The sequence below is a fragment of the Bactrocera oleae genome, chromosome 5 (genome assembly GCF_042242935.1).
Source record: "Bactrocera oleae isolate idBacOlea1 chromosome 5, idBacOlea1, whole genome shotgun sequence".
NCBI classification, from domain to species: Eukaryota; Metazoa; Arthropoda; class Insecta; order Diptera; family Tephritidae; genus Bactrocera; species Bactrocera oleae.
The window spans coordinates 5,792,327-5,815,051 of record NC_091539.1 but is presented as its reverse complement, the minus strand read 5'-3'; the positions used below and the strand labels follow the sequence as shown (position 1 = coordinate 5,815,051).

General features: G+C 29.9%; 2 protein-coding genes across 2 annotated transcripts in view; both read left to right on the top strand.

Annotated features, from left to right (window-relative positions):
• The first annotated feature begins 457 nt into the window (after positions 1–457).
• Positions 458–4,268, top strand: LOC106618354 (endoribonuclease CG2145). Its single transcript, XM_014236076.3, has 5 exons — positions 458–729; positions 1,960–3,256; positions 3,343–3,539; positions 3,606–3,838; positions 3,915–4,268. Exons 1-5 carry the CDS (start codon positions 654–656, stop codon positions 4,146–4,148), a joined length of 2,037 nt encoding a protein of 678 aa, XP_014091551.1. The 5' UTR covers positions 458–653; the 3' UTR covers positions 4,149–4,268.
• Positions 4,269–5,473: 1,205 nt separating this feature from the next.
• LOC106619599 (protein tweety) overlaps positions 5,474–22,725 on the top strand; it is a 141,952-nt gene continuing 124,700 nt past the window's right edge. Inside the window, 2 exon segments of the mRNA XM_014237782.3 lie at positions 5,474–5,883; positions 14,304–16,781. Of these exon segments, the coding sequence (XP_014093257.3) occupies positions 16,671–16,781 (111 nt within the window). The 5' untranslated portion in view covers positions 5,474–5,883; positions 14,304–16,670.

Sequence of the window (22,725 nt, the reverse complement as noted above, 5' to 3'; positions counted from 1 at the left end):
GAAAATAGATACAATTTTCAAATTTTTTATTTAATTATTGAAAATTACTGTTTTTTAAAAAATCATCTGGTTGGACATTTTCTTTGCTATATATTTATTTAGTTTCAAACTTTGTCTTTGTTTATATTTTTAACATTTTTAAAAACTAGTTTAACCTACATGCATGTCAAGTGGAATTTCGAAGATAGTAGTTTTAATTTTTCTTAGTACGAAAATGGCGTATTTTTACTATCCCTTTAGGATTTCTCTAAATTTTTTTCACAAAGCCAAACGTTCGATAACTACCTATTATAGCGAACGCTCTCACTCAACCAAACGTCGGCTTCATCAAAAGCAGCGGCAAACTAGCATATACGTGCATACCTACATATACATATTTATGTATGTACACGTAATATATGTAGTTATTTCAGCCTAACAGGTTTCTGTGTTGCTTCTGTTCGATTCTTATTTCAATGTCTACTCAGTCAGTTGCCGGAATTCGTACGTGTCAGTACAACATTGTCGCTAGTGAATAATTTATATAAAGTCTATTTCGAAAAAGAGCGAAATTAAATTTTTACCCAAAAAAGTGTAAAAACTGAAAAAATAAATAAAATAAGTAATATTATTCACTGCATTGAGGGCTAAGCAAATAGAAAAGTCGCGAAGCCATGGGTTTCAAGATCAGTCACACACTTTTCGTGTGTACTGTGCTGTTGTTGTGTGTGCTGCAGTGCGAATTTGCAGGTAAACAAAACAAAAAAACATTACACAAAGCCCGTGAAGTTTCCAAAAAACTATCTTCATTAAGAAAATACAGTGGGGTGAGGTGTTAATGAAATAACAATATTTAAAAAAAAAAAAAAAAATTAAAATATATAACAATGCAACTAATTAAAAAAATTAATAAGTAAATATTTAAACATTTATTTTTAATTTTTATTAAATATATAAAATAAAATTTTAAATAACTAATAAAAAAAATAAAACTCTAGTAAAATAATAAATAAATGAATAGCAAAACTTATGTCTATATTCAATGATAAGATTAAAAGCAAGTTATTAAATTAAAAAAGTAAACAAATATATTGATAAAAAATAAAAATGATAAGTTTTAGAATAAAACATAAAAATTCAGCAGAAAAAATTAAATGAATAAAAACAAACGTTAACTTCGAAGCCCTTCACTAATACAAAATACTCCATAAAAACACTTTACTTTGATCAGTCAGCTTATATGACGGCTATTTGCTACAGTGGTGCGATCTGAACAATTTCTTCGAAGATTGTGCCATTGGCTTGAACAGTAATCCTTGTTATATTTTGTGAGGATATATTGCCAAATAAAAAAAAATTTTCATCCAAGATCATGATTTGATTGTTCAGTTTGTATAGCAGCTATATGCTACAGTGTTTCCATATCGCCAGTTCCGACAAATAAGCAGCTTTAAAAGGACGTTTACGCAATTTCAAATTCTATATCAAAAATTGTACGACTAGTTTCCATATATACAGACAGACGGACAGACGGAGATGGCTAAATCGACGCAGCTCGCCAGACTGATCATTTATATATATATATTTTATAGGGTTTTCAAAGTTTGCTTCTGTTACAAATTTCGTCGACTGTTATCACCTCTCAGGGTATAAAAATTGGAATGAAAATCAGGACAAAATTAAAAAATTACAATAAAAATTGTAATTTTGAAGATTTATAATGGGGATCAGAAAGTATTCTTATTTCGTAATATTATTTTGATCTAACTAACAAAATTTCTGCAGAAAATTGGCAAACAAAATTTATTATTTGATGAACTAAATTTCATAAATTTCACTCAAACAATATTTAAAAAAATTTCTTATCTCAGTTTAATAAAAAATTTTTTTTGTGTTAACGCTTATCTCCCTATTTTACTCCCTAGCAGTTGCGTGCTAATTCCAGTAAAACAAATATTTGAATTTCAATAATTTTTCTAGCCAGCTACAAAACGGAGATCGAGATAACTCCAGCGCCACCGGAAGAGCAGACAACAAAGAAGTCCGGCTGGTTTAGTCGTTTGTTTAATAGCGGTGGTGATAAGACCACCACTACCACCACACCATTACCAATACGAAATTTGCCGGCCCCCACTCCGCCCCAACCACAACTAAATGCACCACGTGTACAACCTAATGCCGCTGGCGCACAAAAGCCACCACCGTTTTCCATTAACCCAAATGCACCACTGATGCCACTGGGACCACGTCCCGACACACCAGAATCTTCACCCTTCGGTGGTAATGGCAAACAGCCGCCACAATGGCCTCAACCCACGTCGCAGTCAGCAGCGCAAACTCCAACCTCGCCTATCGGTTTGCATCCACCAGCCGGCAGCCCGCAATTGCAGCAACAACGTCCGCAGGCGGTATCGACTGCAAACAACTTTGGCGGTGTTGGCACTTTTGGCAGCGCTGGTAATGTGAATAACTTTGGTCGTCCGGGTACAGCACAACCGAATTTACCACCTGGTTTTGGCCCATATCAACCACCTAAAGCCCAGCCGTCTGGCTTGGATCTAAGCTATGGCGGTGGCGCACGTCCACAAGGTGGCCCAGCCGGACGACCCGGTTTCGGTTTGGCACCACTGACCAGCACAACAACCACAACTAGTACCACAACCACGACAACGACAACACCAAAACCAAGTCCTCCCGGCAGTGCTTTAGGTTTCGATATGCGTAATGGTTTTGACACAATCACTGTACTATCCACGACCACTACACACCGTCCTTCAACAACAAAAGATAATTTTCCACCTTTACCGCCACCACGTCGTTCTTCCCTGGGCAACAAAGAAGACTTCCCACCGCTACCAACACCACGCACCCCCGGTAGCCCCACCCCAGTATCACCTCTACGACCTTCCTCTCCTACTGGTGGTGCACAACCCACACCAGTATTTGCTTGGGGTTCGCCCACACCAGTGGCACCTTCACGTCCAAGTAGTGGTACCATAACTCCAACTTCACCAACGCCAAGCAGTCCCATGCGACCAGGTACGCCCGGCGCTGGTGGAACTGGCGTTTCCTTTGTACCACACGTGCCCGGTCCCTCAACTACGGTTAAACCTGGCACTGATAGTAGTGCCAGCGGTAGCTCAGTTGCCAGCGACGACGAAATACGCGCCCTCACTGAGCAACTATATGCTAAAGAGCAGAGCTTGTTAAATTTGTTGCATGTCAATGCTCAGGGCAAGACAAGGTCAATTGATAGCACGGACGAGGCGCCCGAGCCGTAAGTTATCTACGCTAATGAACAATTTAACAGAAGCTAGTTTTTGAACATTGAACACAAGTCAATACCGCTTGAATTCTTTTCAGTCTCTTTGAAGTCGAACCTCGCGCTTTCGATTCACCGACAGTCGCTAAAATGCGCGCGCTCTTCGATAACTACGAAGAGGATACTTTGGCCAATGAACATGTGACCGTCAATGAGCGTCGTGAGGAGAATGAATTCGTCGATGCAGTAATGGGTACACAGGTCATGCGACAGGCCATGCTCTTCTTGCAAAACAAAGGTAAGTCAAAAAATTCAAGCCGTGTATTTATTTCTCACATTAGCTCAAACTTCTTCTTGCTCATAGGCATTGTAACACCTGATCCGAAGACCCATCGCGATCTCGTTAAAGAGCTCTGGTTTACACAGTACTCGCGTGGGCAGGGACGCATCGGCAGTTCGGGCTTTGAACATGTCTTCGTGCACGAAGTAAAAAATGGCACACTAATCGGTCTGCACAACTGGGTCTATTTCGCGGACGAGGAGAAAGCTGGTCGCTTGGACTATAAGGGTTATCTGCATCAAATCGATTTGGGCAATGTGAGTGCAGGCGAAAAATACTCACTCTCTTAACATATACCTATTGTATTTATATTGCTTCTATTCTATTCTACAGAAAGCGAAAGTTCTGAAAGTACGCTTCAGCCATAAAGGTGTTAATAAACCGGTTAATGGCGTCTTCGCTGGCACCTCACCCGAATTGGAATTGGCTCTGTACACAGTATGTTTCCAGCTGCGTCCCGATCGCACATGTCCGGTATCACTGGGCAATCAGCGCTTCGGCATTGTCACTTACACCTGGCGTTATCGCGGCAAACATCTGATTGGCAGCGCCTTCCCCGAGATATAGTGACGTTCATTCAAGCATAATGAGATTTATAAACTTAGTACATTTGTGCGAAAAATTAGATTTAAAGTGTAGTTTAATTAGAAAGAAAAAATAAACCAAAAAAAAATTTTTTTTCAAAAATTTGTTGCAGTTGAATTTTGTTTATATGCAATTAGGAAGCTTCACGGCCATCTACAGGCTGAAATATTCGCCATTTTTTGGCAGCGGTGTGTGTCTATGCTTAATTTTAGTATAGTACGTACAGTGCGACCTAAAAAATTTAGAGTTTAACATACAGCTTAAATTTGAATATCTACGAAATTGCAAATATTTATGCGAGTTAATTTACATAACCTCAAAGACCTTCCAGTGAGTTCTTACGAGCTTAATTTAAAACGAGAAATAAAGAGGAAGAAAGATATTATTATTTTGTAAGTTGTTATACATACATAAATGTCAAATATTTTGTGTGTTGTAAGTTAAGCTGGATTAGCTTTCGTATATTACTTGTTCAATATTCACAAAGTTATAACACATTAACACTTAAATTAAGATCAACTCACCGAGCTGGAAGCATCCCAAGTTGATGAAATTCTGTCCATAGTATTGCTTGCGGACAACGACTGATGAATACCTGCGAGCTTTACTAAGTAGAGAAGACCACTTCCTGAGCAGACAGTCTCACTAGAAAGTTTACTTTACTTTCCTGACCACAAAAGCTTTTAGAAAGGTGCTTGTGAGCTTTTAAAGTGTGCGTGTGAGTTTTTAAAGTATGCCTTTGAGCTGTTTAAGTACAGACTAACACTTTTGATGGGTTGCTGTATCTGGTTTCAGAACCGTGCCAAATTCCGACAGCAATTGGTTTCCGGTTTTTTGGACGCAAGCTGTCACCACTTTCTGTTTTATAATACTGAAACAGCACTCCTGGCTTCTAAGCTCGATAAAGCCTTCTTGTAAAGATTTCAATTTTGTCCAAATATCGCTTTTCACAACTTCGAACATCTATTTAATTTTTAATTCTTGTCAATACCAACCAATTTCAAACCACAATTTTAACACACAATTAAAAACGACAATCATTTTTAGAAACAGCTGATTCGCCGGAAATAACCGAACTAGTAAACCAAATACACGACACTCGCTGCATTACATTTTCGCTGCCTTGCATATTCGCCGCATTGGCCGTTTACCACTATGGTCATCTCGCTCGCACGCACAGTGTAAACAAAAACGCGGAACCAGTTTTCCAGTGTTGCTGTTGCCCACGGTCAGCGATAGGCACATACAAAATTACATGTACGCGCGTGCATAAGTATGTGTGTAAATAGTAGTGAAAACTATCGGCAAGCGCTGTCGGGATATACAAATGTGGGAAAAATTCAGGCAATCGCTGGCTGAGCAAAAGAGTTTCGAAGCGGTCGCCGTCGTGTACGAATGTAAAACGAGCGTGTTCGCTTAGCGTAGTGCGTCAGCGAAAAAATGAATAATTATACTAATAAGCATATTGAAGACAAATATAAATATATTTGTTAATAAATAAATTTAAATAAAGCAGTGTTTGCAACAAAGTGTGTGTTTGTGCTTTCGGAAAACAAATAACAAGTTTGTGAACGAAAAGGAGCAGCAGCGTTTGCTTGTGCGGCAGAACGTTGGCGTCGCAGTTATTCTAACGCAATCGAACGACTTTTATGAAAGTAAATCATGTCAGAATGCGTTTAGTTATAGTAAAAACTGTGTAAGCGGCAGCGAAAATAGTGTAAGTTTCCCACAACAACAATAATAATAACAAATAATTTATAAACGTATGGTGCGTTTGTTGTTTTTGCTGCTTTGTGCATTTCAGCTGTCCAACTGGCAGCGCTGCAGCAGTCAATTTGTGTGAATATATAAGTATATACGTATGTGTATGTGTAAGCGCAAAATGTGTGGGTTGTTTGAGAAGGGAGAGGAATGCAATTGTGCGACTGTCAGTGGTTGAATGCAGCATGAATTGGAATTAATTTAGTAAATCAAAAGAAAAATTGATGGATTATGAACACGGGCAGTATTTGTATGAAAACTAATAAATAAAAAGAAACAGAAAAATAGTAATAAATCGAATATACTAAATATTTTAAAAACAAAGAGTGCATAATACTACTAAATTCTTTTTATACTACTTTGTATATACATAAAAATATGTATACAAATTTGAAATAATGTTTCATCCAAAAAATTAAAAAACAAACATTAAAGAAATATTAAATATTTTAGATAAACTAATTGTTTAGGTATAATACATGAAAATTAGAAAAATAATTTAAAATACTGAAAAAACTAGAAAAAGAAAAAAAAAGTTAAGTTATGTATTTTAATTCTAAAAACAGCAACATCAAAGCTTTCAAAACATTAAAAAAAAAAAAATTTATGAGAATTTTAATGGGCAAATCAAATAAAATATATCATTTATCTTATTAAAAAACAAATATAAAATCAAATAATTAAATTCTAAAAAAGCAAATAAAGCATTCAAAACCTTTAACTATTTTTTTTTATAAAAGAGAAAATTTGAAACTTACACCTTACAAAAAAGTATGCTTATCTTAAATTTGTTAAGTACCCCATTGTTGACTTTAATTTATATAAATAAAGTTAAGAGAAAAATGTTTGCTTTGAAACGTATGCCACACCAAATTTATAGTGAAAAGTTTATGTAATCAAATAAGTAAATTAATGTAAAATATAATAATAAATTGTTGCATACGAAAATTTATTTAAAATTGCTGAAGAGGTAAAAGTAATAAATTACGTTAAAGTATTGAGACTTAATGCTTTTCATGGTTAAAAACATTTTTATCAGAAAAAAAGTTAAAAAAGTAAAAAAAAAGTTATTGTATAAATAGTCCTAAAAAACAAAATTTTTTTAATAAAATTTTTTTATATATTGTATATATAATTTTATATATATGTATATATATATATATTTTATTTTTTTTAATACAAATTTTTAATAAAAAAATTTATTTTTCATAAATAATTAAATAATGTTTAAAAAAATATTGCTTAGAAAAAAATTCAATAATATTTTTTTATTTGCAACTAAAACAATTGCGATAATTTTCAAAACATTATTAATTTCAAATTAGCTGTGAAAAATGCACTCTAAATACATATACATACGTATATAAAAGTATTAAAAAAATGAAACTGCTAAACTTCGTCTACATAATTTGAAATGTTTTAGAGTGAAATTTTAAAATAATAATTTTAAATTATCATTTAAAATAACACAATTGATTAACATAATATGATGAAAATAAGATGTTTTTATTATTATTTTTTTTTAATTTTGTTTAAACAATATAAATATTTTATTTAAAAAAAATTATTTTTATTATTTTACATTAGTTAATTGTAAGTTTTTTAATTTTTTTGGTAATTGTTTAAGTTAAAATAATGCTAGCTGTTCAAAACCGTAGTAAATAGAAAATATTAATAAACCAGAAAAAAAACAAAAAAATAATTAAAACAAAAAATAAATTAAAACAAAAAATAAATTAAAACAAAAAAAAAGTAAAAAAAAAATTAGGAAAAAAAATTTATTAAGATGTTAAAATAAAAAAATTAAATGTTTGTATTACAGTTAATTGGTAAGAAAAAATGTTTATTCAAATCTGTGAATTTATAACATTAGAGCATACACATACTAGATTGAAATATTTAAAAATAGTTTTGAGGCAGACGGAACCTTAGACCCTAAAGAACGAACTAGCATACATAGTCAATAGGTTGAAAATTTTATAAGCGTAATGCCGTTTACAGTTTAAAAGAATAAAATTATTAAGTTGAGTTAACTTTTATGATACAATTTCCACAAAATTTTAAATAAAAATAAGAAAAAAGTATATCATATATATTGTATATACATGAATTAAATATCTATCATATTGTAGATATGACATTTTTTACATAGATATATGTATGTAAGTACATTAAGCTCGAAAACTTTAATACCGAGCAAATTGAGTGGATCATCGGAAGATCAATTTAAAATAAAAACAAAAAAAAAAACTTCTTATCTGCATCGAAAAAAATGTTTAATACGAAATCATTTACGCTTTTGTTTACTTTCAAAGTAAGCCGGCAATTGTTTACTCAAGTGTTCACAATTGCGATCGTTATGAAAATAGATCAAAAAAAATTAAAGAGAATTAAGCAGATTTCGAAGACACTTAGCATCGCGCAGCGACGGCTGCTGGCACACGCACTAGAAGCTTTTAGTTATATACAAACATACATATATGTATTAATATACGAGTATATATTATATATATATACAAGTACTTGTATAAAATGAAATGTAAAGTATATATATGTATATGCATATATGTATATATGTATGCACCTGTATATCCCAATATACATATATACATATATGTAGGTATGTCGTGTGTGTAAGCAGGCACTCATCGTATTTCAATTGTTGTTCAAGTTGTTTGCCTCGCCGCTCCTACATTTTTATGCCGGCAACAGCTCACTTTTTCACTATGAGAAAACCTAGAAGATAATAAAAAAAATAGATAAATAACTTAGTATGCAGGCACCGAACTTGATCGTTCATTGTCTGTGCAAGTTAGATAAATGAGTAATAAGCTAGTGAAATAAAGTTTTATAACACAAAAAAACAAAATTACATTTATGTATGTATATGAACAAGAAAGATGATGTAAAATACTGAGATGGTACTAAAAAGTAAAAGAATTAATGTAATAAATATAAACTTATTAAATATAGAAAAAAACAGCAAATTGAAATTTATGTGGAATCAGTCGAATATAAAAAAAAATAATAATTTTATATAAACAATATTATAATATTAATAAAATATTATTTTAAAATAAGTAAGTTACATTATATTATATTTAAAATGTGATTTAAACTAAAAATTAAGCATACACTCTTTTTTAATCAATAAAACTTTTTCTTTATGATCAAAAACAATATATAAAAAGTTTATGAATTTGCTTTAACTTAACTATTTCTTTACCCGTTATAATAACAATAAAAATAATTGTTGCTTAAGTAACTAAGTTATAATAGTTATTATATAAAAGATTATTATATAAAAAAATTTAATTAAAAAACTAAAAACAAAAAATTATAAAAACTTTAATTTCAAAAAAAATGAAATTTTTTTAATTCGTACTTTTTCCATGATTTTTTAAGGTTTTATTAAACACATATAGTTTTCGAACTAAAAATTTTATAATACTACAAGAAAATCCACAGCAAATAAAAAAGTAAACTCAACAAAACCAACAACGACATGTAAAAACATTTGTTAAATTAAATTTAAATATTAAAATTATAAAAAATTACGTTTAAATAAAAAAAATAAATCAATTATATTAATAATAAATAAGATTCTATTTAATTTAAATTAAATTTAAATTTAAATTTAAAAATTATAATGTTAATAAAAATTTCAAGCAAATTCCAAAAAGTTTTAAATTATAAAAAAATATCTATATAATACAAACAAAATTTAAAAAATATATATAAATTACACTTATTTTAAGTATTTTAGGATTCCATTAAAAAATATATTTTTTGAACTAAAAAATTTTAATATTACTAAAAATCACCAGCAAACTCCAACAAACATTAAATTATTTAAAAAATATATAAAATAAAAATTTAAATATCTTTTTTCTGAAATTTTTTTAAGGTTTTATAAAAAAAATTTTATGCAAATAATTTATATTAAAACTGTGCGAAAAAAAGTTTTATAAAAAATTTTATAAGAATATTTTATAATAAAAAAGAGAAACAAAACACTTTTACCATAAAAATTTATATTAAAACTGAGCAAGCAAATGGAAAACTAATTGAAAATAAAATTATAAGCAAAAAAATGCTTATAAGCTGCTGTCAATAAAATAAAAATTTAAATAAAATAAAAAAAATTAAAATAAGGAAATTCATATTAAAATTGTATTTTTCAACCAAAAATTACAGAATAATTATAAAAATATTTTAATATATATGAATGTTAAAAATAATTATAAAATAATTTTTATTAAAATATTTTATACATAAATAATAAAAATGAGCAAGTAATGTGTAATTTAAAATAAAAAAAACATAAAAAAAATTAATTTTTAAGCCAAAAAATTTATAATAATAGTTTATATAATAATTTTATAGAAAAGTTATGTATAATTTAACATTAAATTTTAAACAAAAAAATAATATAATATAGTTTATAATAATATTTAAAATAAAAAATGTATATTTATAAACACTAATATAAAATTTAATTAACCAAAACCAATATGAAATAAAAGGTACTTTTAAACCACAAAATGTTAATTTTATAAAAAACTAGCAAGCAAATATATGAATTAAAACCAAAAATATCGATATCAATTTTTACTTAAATAAAATTAAAAAATAAATTATTTAAATTAAGTTAAAAACAAAAAAATGCCCAAAATGTTTTAAACATAATACATAATATTAAAAATAAATTAAATATTTATTAATATTTTATTGCTTTTAAATATTTTTTAAACCTTAAATTAAGAAAGAAAATAATGAAAACATTGTCAATTTAAAATAAACCTTCGATGTCAACAAATTTGACCCATAATCATCATATATAATATTATATCAATTAAAACAATTTATAGCTCATTACGCAGCTAGCACTAGCTTTATTTTCATACACGCCAACGGCAGATGCCGTAAAATATTTTTTATTTATTTTTAAAATCTTACTTGGCGTCTAATTTGCGTCGGTTACGATTTAAAAAGCAATAAAAACTTGTATATACTATCTAAGCAGACATAAAATTGTATATGTACGAATATGGTATATATGTATACATATGTATAAAAGGCATGTATGTATATAAACATATTTGAACACCAATAGCGGCATTCAGTAACTAAGCATTAGGTGATCAGTCATTTATGGTGGCATTATGTATACTAACAACTGCCTTTTAAGAGTTATGCTAAGGCATTCAAAATATTTGGAAGTCACACACACAGAGAAATATGTGCATAAATGTGGTAGAGCAGATAGATTTTCATATTAATGAAATAATTGGTGTTTTTTGTTTAAAATTTGAGACATTTTCAGTTTAACCCCTATTACTTTCTATATTTGTTTCAGCTAAATTGTGTTTTTAAATATTTTTAACTTTAGCTTTATATTACGCACTCTTTCAATTATTATTTTTTTTTCGGTATTCGTGTGAAGCATTCGACCTTTCTATTGAAATTTAAACATTTTTAACACTAATTACTGAATTTTTGTGCTGTAAATTGCAAAATGCTGCTAACAAATCAAATTAGCAAATATTCATTATACACAAGTGTATGTACATATGTATGTAGCGTATGTTCACATGCCTTTCTAACGCATTATTATGCAGTTATGCCGGTTAGGCTGTAATTACAGATTATGCCGCCTGATTTTAATGCTCAAATGAATAGAAAAAATATATAAATACATATAACAACAAACATAAATAGTTATACGAGTCATATATACATATATATATATATATATATATCTTCATATATGCATAGATAAATTTATATACAAGTATGTATTTTCTGAATTATTTAAAAAAAAAATTCAAACACATAATTCACCATACTTTACTCTTTATATGTACTATACACATTCGGCTGAGAATGACCCTTGTTACTCTGAAAAATAGGTTCTTAGACACCTCTACGAAAAACGCTACAGAGCAGTAAATTTCCTACAAAACTATGAGTTTTGCAAGTTAAAAAGATTCTTGCAATGAGAAAAAATTTTCCTTAAAATAATCAAACTTCAACCATTAATATCTTGTAAACGTTTAGGTTTATCGTAATAAATTCAATTTACTATAAAACGTAAACTTTTTTTAAGTAGTTGGAAGCGAGATATGAATTTTTCTATGTTATAATTAGAAAACAATAGAAAATTGTACGGGGAAGAACCTTCCCGTCACAATTAAGAGCTGATACTTGGAGAGATTTTGTAGAGGTGTCTAAGAACCTACTTTTTCGGAGTAGCAAGCGAAAAGGAATATTCGTTTTGTTTTTACCCATCCTAATATACAAATACATATATTTATTTATATAAAAAAATCTGTATTTATTTTATATATGCGCCTTGTTTAACATATACATACATATATAGATAACTGCGCTTACGGTTTTTGATTTCATTATTTCCACTTTGAAACTGAATAAACAAATGACGAAGCATGAGATCATAATGTTTTGTAGAAATGCAAATAAATATTTGAAATACAGATATATATGTATATGCATTAAGTAATATACATATACAAGTATGCACTGCAAAACATATGTACATACATACGATGTATTAAATATATACCATATATTATATATATGATAAGTGTATTTCGAATATTCTTTGTTGTTGTTTTTATTTATTTATGCAAAAACTAAACAATGGCTTTCGACTATGTTGTAATAAACTAGAGAACTTCATTTAATTTACTCCACTTACTTGCATAAATATTATTATTGAAAATTAGTTAGAAAAAACACTTAAATAAAACCTATTCATATAGTAAAACCAAATAGACGGAAAAGTGAAATAATTAGAAAAAAAGTTTAAGAAATTTTAAATATAATAAAAAACAAAAAAAAATTAAATATAATAATAAAAAACAAAAAAAAGAAATTTTAAATATAATAAAAAACAAAAAAAAAAATTAAATATAATAATAAAAAACAAAAAAAAAGAAATTTTAAATATAATAAAAAACAAAAAAAAATTTTTTTTTGATTACAAAAAATTTTAATTACAAATTTAATTCATTAAAAAAAGCTAAACAAAATTTGGATTTTTGACAAATATAATTTTAAAAATAGTAACAATAAAATGTACACACACACATTGTAAAAAATAATAAACAATAATAAATATGTAAAAACACTTGATTAAAAATGCATACAAAAAATTTTTAAATCCAAATAAACAGAGAACAGAAAAAATATGTAAAAAAAATTTTTAAAATTAAAAAAAAAAATAAGAAAAAGTTTAAAAAAAATTTGAATTATTTATTATTATAATTTTACGACAATCATATTAATACAGTAATAGATAATATAATATAATAAACAGATATGTTTTTATATATAAAATTTTAATACCAAATAAACGGAAAATGTAAAAAATTTAGATCAAAAAAATAAATAATTTGTTTTTACAATTTCTATGACAATAATGTGTGTACATAAATAAATTATAAAGTTAATTTTTATTTTTTGCAACCATATTTAATTTTCTTTAAATAAATTTAATTTTGTTTTTTACTACCCAGCTAAATATTTATTTAATTTACTTTATTAAATTTACATAAATAAATTATAATAAGTTTATTTTACAATATTTATATTAATATTTGAACTGCTTAATAAAAAAAATCGCGTTCCGCACAGTACATGTGATAAAAGCAAATACTTCGTTACCGATTAATTGAGAGTGAGGGTCAGTGAAAGAGAAAGAAAGAGAGAAAGTGAGAGCGAGAGAGTAATATTGTGCATATTACAGGGATAATCAAAATAATAAGATCTGTTATACAAATTTAATATTTCATTTATTTCTTCAATGTAACCATTATCTTCAGTCGCAGTAGGTATAGCGGAGATTATGGCTTTATGGTAACTGCAGTATGAAATATTTGTTCATGATTCTAAATAGTGTAGATTTCTGGAAAATAGAGGATTCATCGTTGTTCCTGATTTAGTCGTGGCGATTTTCCGATCGTTAATCATATCTAAACCGAATTTTTCACGAAGAAAATTGGCTTTGATTTGATGAACTTTATCAGGGTGGCTCCTAAAGGCCTAGGTGCGTCGTTAGACACCCACTCTACCTACCTACCTATATATATTTCATATATTTCTTCTTTTTATAAAAGAAAATTATTAAAAAATTATGTAAAAATATAAATTAAAATATAAAAGAAAAAGCGAAAAAATAATACAAGAAGGGATTACCACATACCAAATATTTATTGTATATTTAGAAGAAGAGTCAGTTAATAAGTCCACCTGCTCTCATTACGGCTTTCCCTATGTAGTATAGCACTTGACTAATATTTATACATTACTGTAGAAAATATTAAAAATTATGTTCTTATTTTTTATTTGCAGCGCCTTCAAAAATATATTTACAACACTCATTACGTTTTATTCACCACACGGCATTGTCAACACTCCAGCTGTCAAACTGACAAACAAAGAGAGAACTCAAATAACTATGCGAAGGCAGGCAGCAATTATTTCATGAGACAGGCAGAAGGATTGCAAGTAATCCATAAGCTGTGGTGGATTTCTGCAAGCAAATCTCACAACTGAGCGGTTGAGAAGAAAAAGAGAGTAAGTGTAGACAAGCGAGACCATATAGACTGCGCGCGTGTGAGCGCCAAGAGCGAATGACTACAGCAAAGGCTTGCTGCCTGACTTGAACAGCCTGTGAAGCCTTGCCAAACGCCAGCCACTGACAGAACAGAGCAGCACAGCGAAGGAAGCTGTCAACGGGCATTAAAACGGATAGCATTGCGTGTGCTGCGAACGCAAATAAAAATTGATGTGAAATTGTTTATAAAATTGCATATATTTGTGAAATTAAAACGAATTTGTAGAATATAATTAGAGAAAATCGAAAAAACGCGCACAAAACGGTAATAGTAAGCATAGTGTAAACCTGCTTCAAGGTGCACACACACCGAATTTTTGGGTGTGAAAACGAAAGTGAAAATTTAGCACATAAACGAGAAACGAGTGCGCGCGTACGAGGCGACAGTGACGGCGGCGGCAGAGACCACCTCCACTCCCTAGTGACGGTGGGTAATAGTGAGGCGCGCGCGGTTAACGGTGTATCGTACGACGTGCGTAGAAATTGTGGAACGCGTTGGGTGCCCAACGGAAAACGAGACATCAGGTCGTCGTTGCAGTGTTTAAGTCTTTCGGCATTTGAGTCCAGTCTAGTAAGGATGCTGTGCGTCGCTGTGACTGCTAAAGACACAACAAAAACCGTTGATTTAATCATTTGCGCGTAGTGGCAGCGAGGATAGACGGGCATAATTCTAGCCAAACAGCATACTAGAGGCACGACACTACACAAATATACAGGTTCAGTCATATATAAATATTGAAATCGACAAATAAATGCAGCGAAAGTTTACAACTACGCCGTACTGCGAATTCCCTTCGCGCTGTGATTTGTACGTCACGTGAATAGAGCTGTGTAGCGCTCACGAAACAAAGAAGATCTCCAATAAGCGAATGACGTCTAGCGCCTGCAAATATGCTATAGTCAACGATTTGGCTTGCACAAAACAAAAAAAAAAGTGTCGAGTGCAAAACAGCTGAGCGCTTTAGACAAGGGCAGGTTAACGCCTAAAAGTGTGCTTAATAATAGTCGGCCAGCTTGTGCGTGTACGCGTGTAAACGGGCGAATGTATGCAACGTATTATGTAAAACGGGTAGTAAAGAAAATCGACGCGAAGGCTGTGAGACAAATCAAAGCTAAAACACAGCAAGAGTTTAAGTTGTGAAACTTTGGAAAAGAAAAGAAAAAAAATTAATTAGAAAAAGTTTGAGGCGCTCAAAAGTATGCTATACTTTTGTTAGATATGCAAAAGTGTAAAAAGTAAACAAAATAGGGAAAGTTTCTGAGTGTAACATATAATAAATGCTTTAAAATACAAAAAAAAAAGGTTTGCGCTGCGCCTAAAAAACGGCAACATTTTTATGACATACAGCGAAACAAAAGCGTTTAAGTGGCTCATATATAATATAACAGCGAAAACTAAGTGCTTGAAATTATAATACGATTTCGTCTAAAACTGTGCTACTTTGAGCGCTGCAGTGTAAATTGTGCTGTCGTGTAACTTTACAAAAGGTCGTAAATGTGCTAATGCTTGATGCAAAAAATAAAACATTGCATATACTTATATACAACGCACACGTTTGAGCGCCCAAAAGTCTGCTCCGTTTTAAGTGAACATCAACTAAATTTGTTAGGAGAGCGAGAGAGCGTCTGGCAGTAATTTTGGCTTGCCAAAATAAATTCTATTAAAAAAGTCATAAATAACGCAGCAGCACGTTTTACAGCACTCGTGCATATGCACGCAAACACATACAAATACATATAGGAAATCAACTTTAAAAAAAATTCACCGCACTGTTCATATGTACATCGCTTGCGCGCTCTCGCAACGCGCTCTCTCATCGCCTTGCTGCTTGAGTGCGTAAATTATTGTGACGTCAAAAGTCAAAATTAAAAGTTTTATTCCTTTTTTATATACGCATGAGTTTTGCATTTAATTTGATTTGTGTAAGCGCCTAAAATTAGACAAGTGTTGTGCGTGAAATGTGCAAATCTTTGCTAAAAAGCGGTATAAATTGTAGTGCAATCATAAATAAACATCAAATAAATACTGATTAGCTAAAATACAACAACTATAGCCGCAACATCTTCAACACGCAAGCAAGTAGCGAAAATTGTTCAGCAATATGGAGCAACCCAGCATATTGGTGCGCATTTTGCACTCAATACCACATGTGAATTACACTTTTCAGCGGGTGAATGACACCTTCAATCCGGACAGTGATGTTTATCTTGAGGTGAGTGCACATAGGTTTGCTGCTTTTGATTATTGTTTACAAAAACGCAAAAATTTGTCAGAGTATAGTGATTTCAAATTAAGCTCATTACTTTGAATTAAAACGTTACATTTTATTAAATTAAATAAAAAGACGAAAAAATGGAAAGTGAAAAAAGTAAAAATTTATAAATTTAAATATCGTAATTTTTTTCTAATTTTTGAAAATTGTAAGGAATATTATAGGATTAAATATAATAAAATTTTTATTTATCAACATTTGTTTATATCTTTCCAAAAAGTAGTTTTTTACTCTTAAAAATATAAGTAAATTGATTTAAATTTTTTTTTTGCAAAAATTGTGAAAAAAATTAGTTATTTTCGTTTTTATAATAATTATTTTAATATTTTTAATTAATTTTATTTACTCTTTTTTTATATTTTATATTTTGTTCAATATCTTTTGCTTATTATTACTTTTATTAGAATTATTTTATTTTGTAAATTTATTTGATTTTTAATAAATATTTAATTAATAAAGCAAATAAATTTTATTTTGCCTTTTTTGGTTTATTTATCTCTTTTATAAATTTTTTGAAAAAATTAAAATTTATCTTACTAATTTAGTAATTTCAAACTTTATTTTATAATTTATATTTATCAAGTTAAAATAATTAAATTTTTGTGATTATAATTTTTTATATTTATGTTATATTATTTAATTTTGTTTAGTTACATTTAATATATACTCATTAAATATTTTTTTTGAAAAAATTTAAATTTTACCATTTTCATATATTTTAATTTCATTTCGTGTTTTATTTTACATAATTAAATAATTTAGTTCAAAAATTAAATTTAACTTAATTTTTTTTTGAGATTTTTTTTAATTTAATTTTTATTTTATATTATTTAAGTTTATTTAATTTTACTCAATTTATCTTTGTTATAATTTTTGTTAAATAACTTGTTATGAAATATCTTAAAAGTTTTTATAACCACATTTATTTATTTTTATTTTATTACATATAATTAATTAAATCAGTTCAAGTAATTAAATTTTATTTATACTTTTGTTTATATATTTTCCAAATAATTTTTATTATATTTTCATAATTATTTTATTTTTATTTTATATTATTTAAGTTTAATTATTTTTATATAATTTATAATTACTATATTTTTTTGAAATATTTTGCCAAAAAAATTTACATTTTATTTTACCACTTTTATTTCATTTCATATTTCATTTGATATAATTAATAATTCAGTAAAACCAATTAAATTTTATTTATTTCCTCATCTCAATTTTTTTAAAATAATTTTTATTTATTCCATTATTTTATATTTTTTTAATTTTTAAATTTTATGTTCCATAATTTAATTTTGTTAAATTTAATGCAAGCGTAATTTAATTTCATTTTTAATCATTAATGTTTTTTAATTATAAATTATTTAATTAATTTTTTAAATTAATTTTTGAAATTTAATTTAAAAATTTTGTTATTTTTCAAATTGTTTCTTTTGTGCCGTCTCTTTACCTCAACGCTGTGAGGACACAATGATCATGCAGAAAACATTTTTCTTAACCTCCCCCGAAAAAAAACACCACCATTTTTTTATTTCACCTCCATCCACCTCGCATATCATTTTACTTCAAGCTGCAGTAAAATGTTATGCGAGGCCCGTCGTTTAGGGGTTTTACCATCCTTGCCACGCACTAGCATTTGCTGGCGTGTCGTTACGCTTGCCTTTCGTTGCTACGTACTCTTTGCACCTTTATACTTCTTGTGCTGTTACAATACCTGCACTTTTATCAAAGCAAATTTTGACTCACACTAACTAGTAATTTCACTCTGTGGATTCCCTGACATCCTTTGCTTACACTTTTGTTGCGCCCGTTTTTCAAAGTCTGTTTTATCTCTCTCTTTCTTGTGTCTCCTTTGCAACGTTCGTTTGTGTTTTCCTACCACGTCCACGTTTTTCATTGCTCTATTTGCACGTCTTGCAGACGCGTATTTGTCATCTTCATCATCACCATCTTGGCGAGCGTTTGCTTTTGCTTTGTTGTATTTGGCTTTGATTGTCTTCTACACATTTGCTTGGTCTAAGGAATAATCAGCATTTCTGTTAATTTTTCTTTTTTTTTTGCCGCAAAGTACTAATTTTTCTGTAACACTTACTTGATTTAAATTTTAGCTTCATTTTATGTTTTTTCTTCGTTTCAAGTTCTATATTCATTTTCCCATGAAGTGAGCACATCTTAGAGCTCGTAAAGGCATATTTTTGGGAAAAAATATTCCTGCTTGACTCAATATGTAATTACTTACTTGCCTGTAAACTAATCTCATAAGCATTTTATGGCATGCTTTATAGAGTGGCAGCTGTTGGTTGGAAGCACTGAGTTCCATAGTTTTCTAGTTCAATTAAATATTTGCCCAAGTTCCAAATTCCAAGTCAATATATAATTTTGTACTTCTAACGCAGACTTTCAGCACAAATAAATTGCGTAAGGCTGCTGTCATGTCAAAATCAGCGCGAAAAATATCGAATACACTTAATATTTTATTCGTATCACTAGCATGAAACTGCAATTCTCAACAGTTTTATTGAAAAAAATTTATATAATAACTTACTCTTTACTAATATAATTTATTTATGATTTTAAGTTTTAGTTCAGTCGAAATTTGCTCAAAATTTTGCATTTCTGCTTATGTTACACCCTAAGTTATGAATCATGCCAAGCATAATTACGTTATCTTTACTAAAATACAAGTATTATACTGTTTAGTGCCAAAAGATAAAAATGCATTTTTGAAGTAATTATATCTACAGTACTTGTATTCACCATAAATACCATTCGAAACATATATTTATATGACAAAATTGTATTAAGTAGACACTGCAGTTTTAAAGTTAAAAATGTAAAAATAATTAAAAAATTTTAATTGAGTACGCATTACATCTTAGATTACTATCGAATGTAGTTTTCTATATATGATGGAAAAAGGTAGATGCAAGCATGGGTTCAAAAACCACAGCACTACCTCTTCACCTATTTATGAATACATTTTATGATTATAGGATGATTGTTATGAAATCTAAGCTATGTCGGAAAGCATTAAAACTCGTAGTAACGGCTAGCAAAATCACGTTTCCAATTCTGTTCAATCTGTCACAAGCTTCTTTAAACTCAGAATATATCGAAAATGTATCGAGTTGCAGAATTTTTTTTAGGAACATAGAATTTGCTCTGTTTTTATACTTCCCTACTTCCAAGGGATTACATAGCATAAGGCAGACAGTAGTTGGAGAAAAATGTATAGCGTATCAACATAAAGTCACAAAGTTAGCTTAAGGTCTATGAAAACCGTTAATAATATATGTGATGGCCATTACAAAACAGTGACTTGAAGAGATATTTAGTTAATTCTTCTCACAATCTTCTAAGTAATAGTACTGATGATACACTTTGAGTTACATTCTACTAATCAGGGAGAAGTTAGTTTTTAAAAAGACGATAATAAACCAAAAAGCGTTCAAAAGCCTTGAGAGCTGTTATAACCAACCCGGTGTGATAATAAATGGCTGGAGCGCCCGAAAACTTTCAATAATATGTATTCCTTTCGCTATTCCAAAAAAAAAATTAGAATTTATTACTCAACTGGTTTATAAAATTAATAGCGAGAAGAGCGCTAGAACTTTTGTATTATATTTTTAAAACTTCAAGTTGTTTATGATTTTATTACTGAATTTTTAGTTAAGTATACGCTGAAAAGGGTATATTAAGTTTGCCACGAGGTTTGCAACACCCAGAAGGAAACATCGGAACCCCTATAAAATAGCATTTGGCTTTAGCCATCTCCGTCTGTCTGTATATACGCGAACTAGTCGCTCATTGAGATATCAATCTGAAATTTTGCACACGTCCTTTTCTTTCTAAGAAGCTGCTCATTTGCTGGTAACGCCGATATGGGACCTCTGTAGCATATAGCTGCCATACGAACTGAACGATCAAAATCATATCCTTGTATGGAGAACTTTTTTATTTGCCGAGATATCTTCACGTTATTTGGCACGAATAATTGACCAATCCATCAAAATCAAGATAAACATCTTTTTTTATACACTTTTATGCTTTAAGAAATGTACCCGTGAAGGGTATTATAGCTTCGGTCAACGTTTTTTCTTATTTTTGTTATATTTCGAGTGATTATTTACCGAATTACGACTCTAAAACCATTTTCAAATTTTAACAGCAATATTGTATAGAAATTGATAAGCACATTATAGAAAGCATTAACGCCTTTCTACAGCTCATTTAAATCATTTGCTAATTTCACGCTTTTTTTTTTCTTTTTCGCCTACCTTATTATAGCCCACCCAACCTCCTTTCGAAACCTTAATGATGTAATAATGTAAGGAAACAGGAAGGCACGCTATAGATAGATAAGCGTTGAAATTAATTTTACTGTCAAACGTTTTATTAATAATTTATGTCTGCTACAGATTATCTATACATATGTATTTATTTATTTATCATTGGTACAGCACATGCGTCCCAACTAACTGCAACAGATTTCATATCTCAGAAAGTCTCATTCTCCCATCTAAGGCTATGTTTATTGGTGGCAGCTACCTCTCACTCACACTATGTGCTACCTTCTTTTTAACTGCCTGCTATTCCGCTCATGTTCACGCTACCGCGCTCTCTCAACCTCTTATGCTCTCTTCTGCTCATACTCTCGCATTTATTACACTACACAGTCTATAGTCTATGGCCTTGTAGGTATGATTAATAATACGCTTGGCGATTGTTTGGTGAATTTGTCATTCAAAGTCCTTGAAATTTTGTAATGTTCATGCTGTATGACCTCGCACCATCACAGGGGGCCGTACGCGTATTCCGTCTATTTAGCGCAACTAATGTTACTTCTATTGTTGCGTTCTAGATTTGGCGCAAGTCGCGACACAAACATACATCGGAATTTACATAACCTTGTGACTTGTATACTTTCAGATAAGCAATCGTATCCAGCTCGCATACACACAATTGAATTGATTGAGCAATTTGTACGCGCCCTTAGTCAGTTCTTTAGTCTCTGGTTGTTATAGTTCGTAAAATGGCCGTGCTATCCTTGCAAGTTTTTTTGGCATAAATCGAAGACTTGAGCAACAGGACTTCGGAAAGCAATTTTGCTTTGAGCGCAAGTTTTTTATTCATACAAAACTGAATGACTAAGACCATTTCATTAGTCGCTTTAGTTAGCTGCCTCCATGAGTGCTGATAGAGACTACGTATCCAATATATGCGTAAGCAGTTTTGAGCTGAAATTTGCGGATTGCTGACTGATTGGGCATTAAGCACTAATACCTAACACAAAATCACAAAACACCTTATGTTAGATACGGCTTTACGGTACGCTTCGAGTTTCAGCGCCTAAAACTATACACATGTAATAACAAGGTACGATTATATACATTGTATATACGGAATTGAACACGCTCTAGGTGGCTTGTTAAGCTTTCAAGCTGTGAAATATCAGCCGAGATCGAATACCCAACGTTATTAGCTGAACTTCATATTTATATAGTATTATTGAGTTTGCCAATTCGTCTGCTAACTTTTTTTTTTATTTAGCACTGCAGGCAAGTTGCTAGATTAGAGAAATTTCGGACCAGAAAAATTTCGAAAAAGTGTTCGTTGGATTTCTATGATCTTTATTAATGACCAAGACTCCTCATCTAAGGTTCCGAATCAATGGAAGAAATAAACTTTTGGAAAGAGTATTCTTCCGTTCAATCCTTTTGAGGCCGCCTTTATAGGTTAAAGTAATGCTTTTCTTGTCATACATATCCTTCTTTAAAATCCCTTAAGAGATAATACTTTTATGTATAGATCATATATTGAGATTTTAAGAGCTAGCTTAAAGTTATGGAGGCTTTTAATATGTATCGATTTCTGC

Coding starts and splice junctions, on each gene's coding strand:
- LOC106618354 (XM_014236076.3), top strand. CDS start 654: ATGGGTTTCAAGATCAGTCACACACTTTTCGTGTGTACTGTGCTGTTG. Junction 3,257..3,342: donor ACGGACGAGGCGCCCGAGCC/GTAAGTTATCTA, acceptor AATTCTTTTCAG/TCTCTTTGAAGTCGAACCTC. Junction 3,540..3,605: donor GCTCTTCTTGCAAAACAAAG/GTAAGTCAAAAA, acceptor TCTTGCTCATAG/GCATTGTAACACCTGATCCG.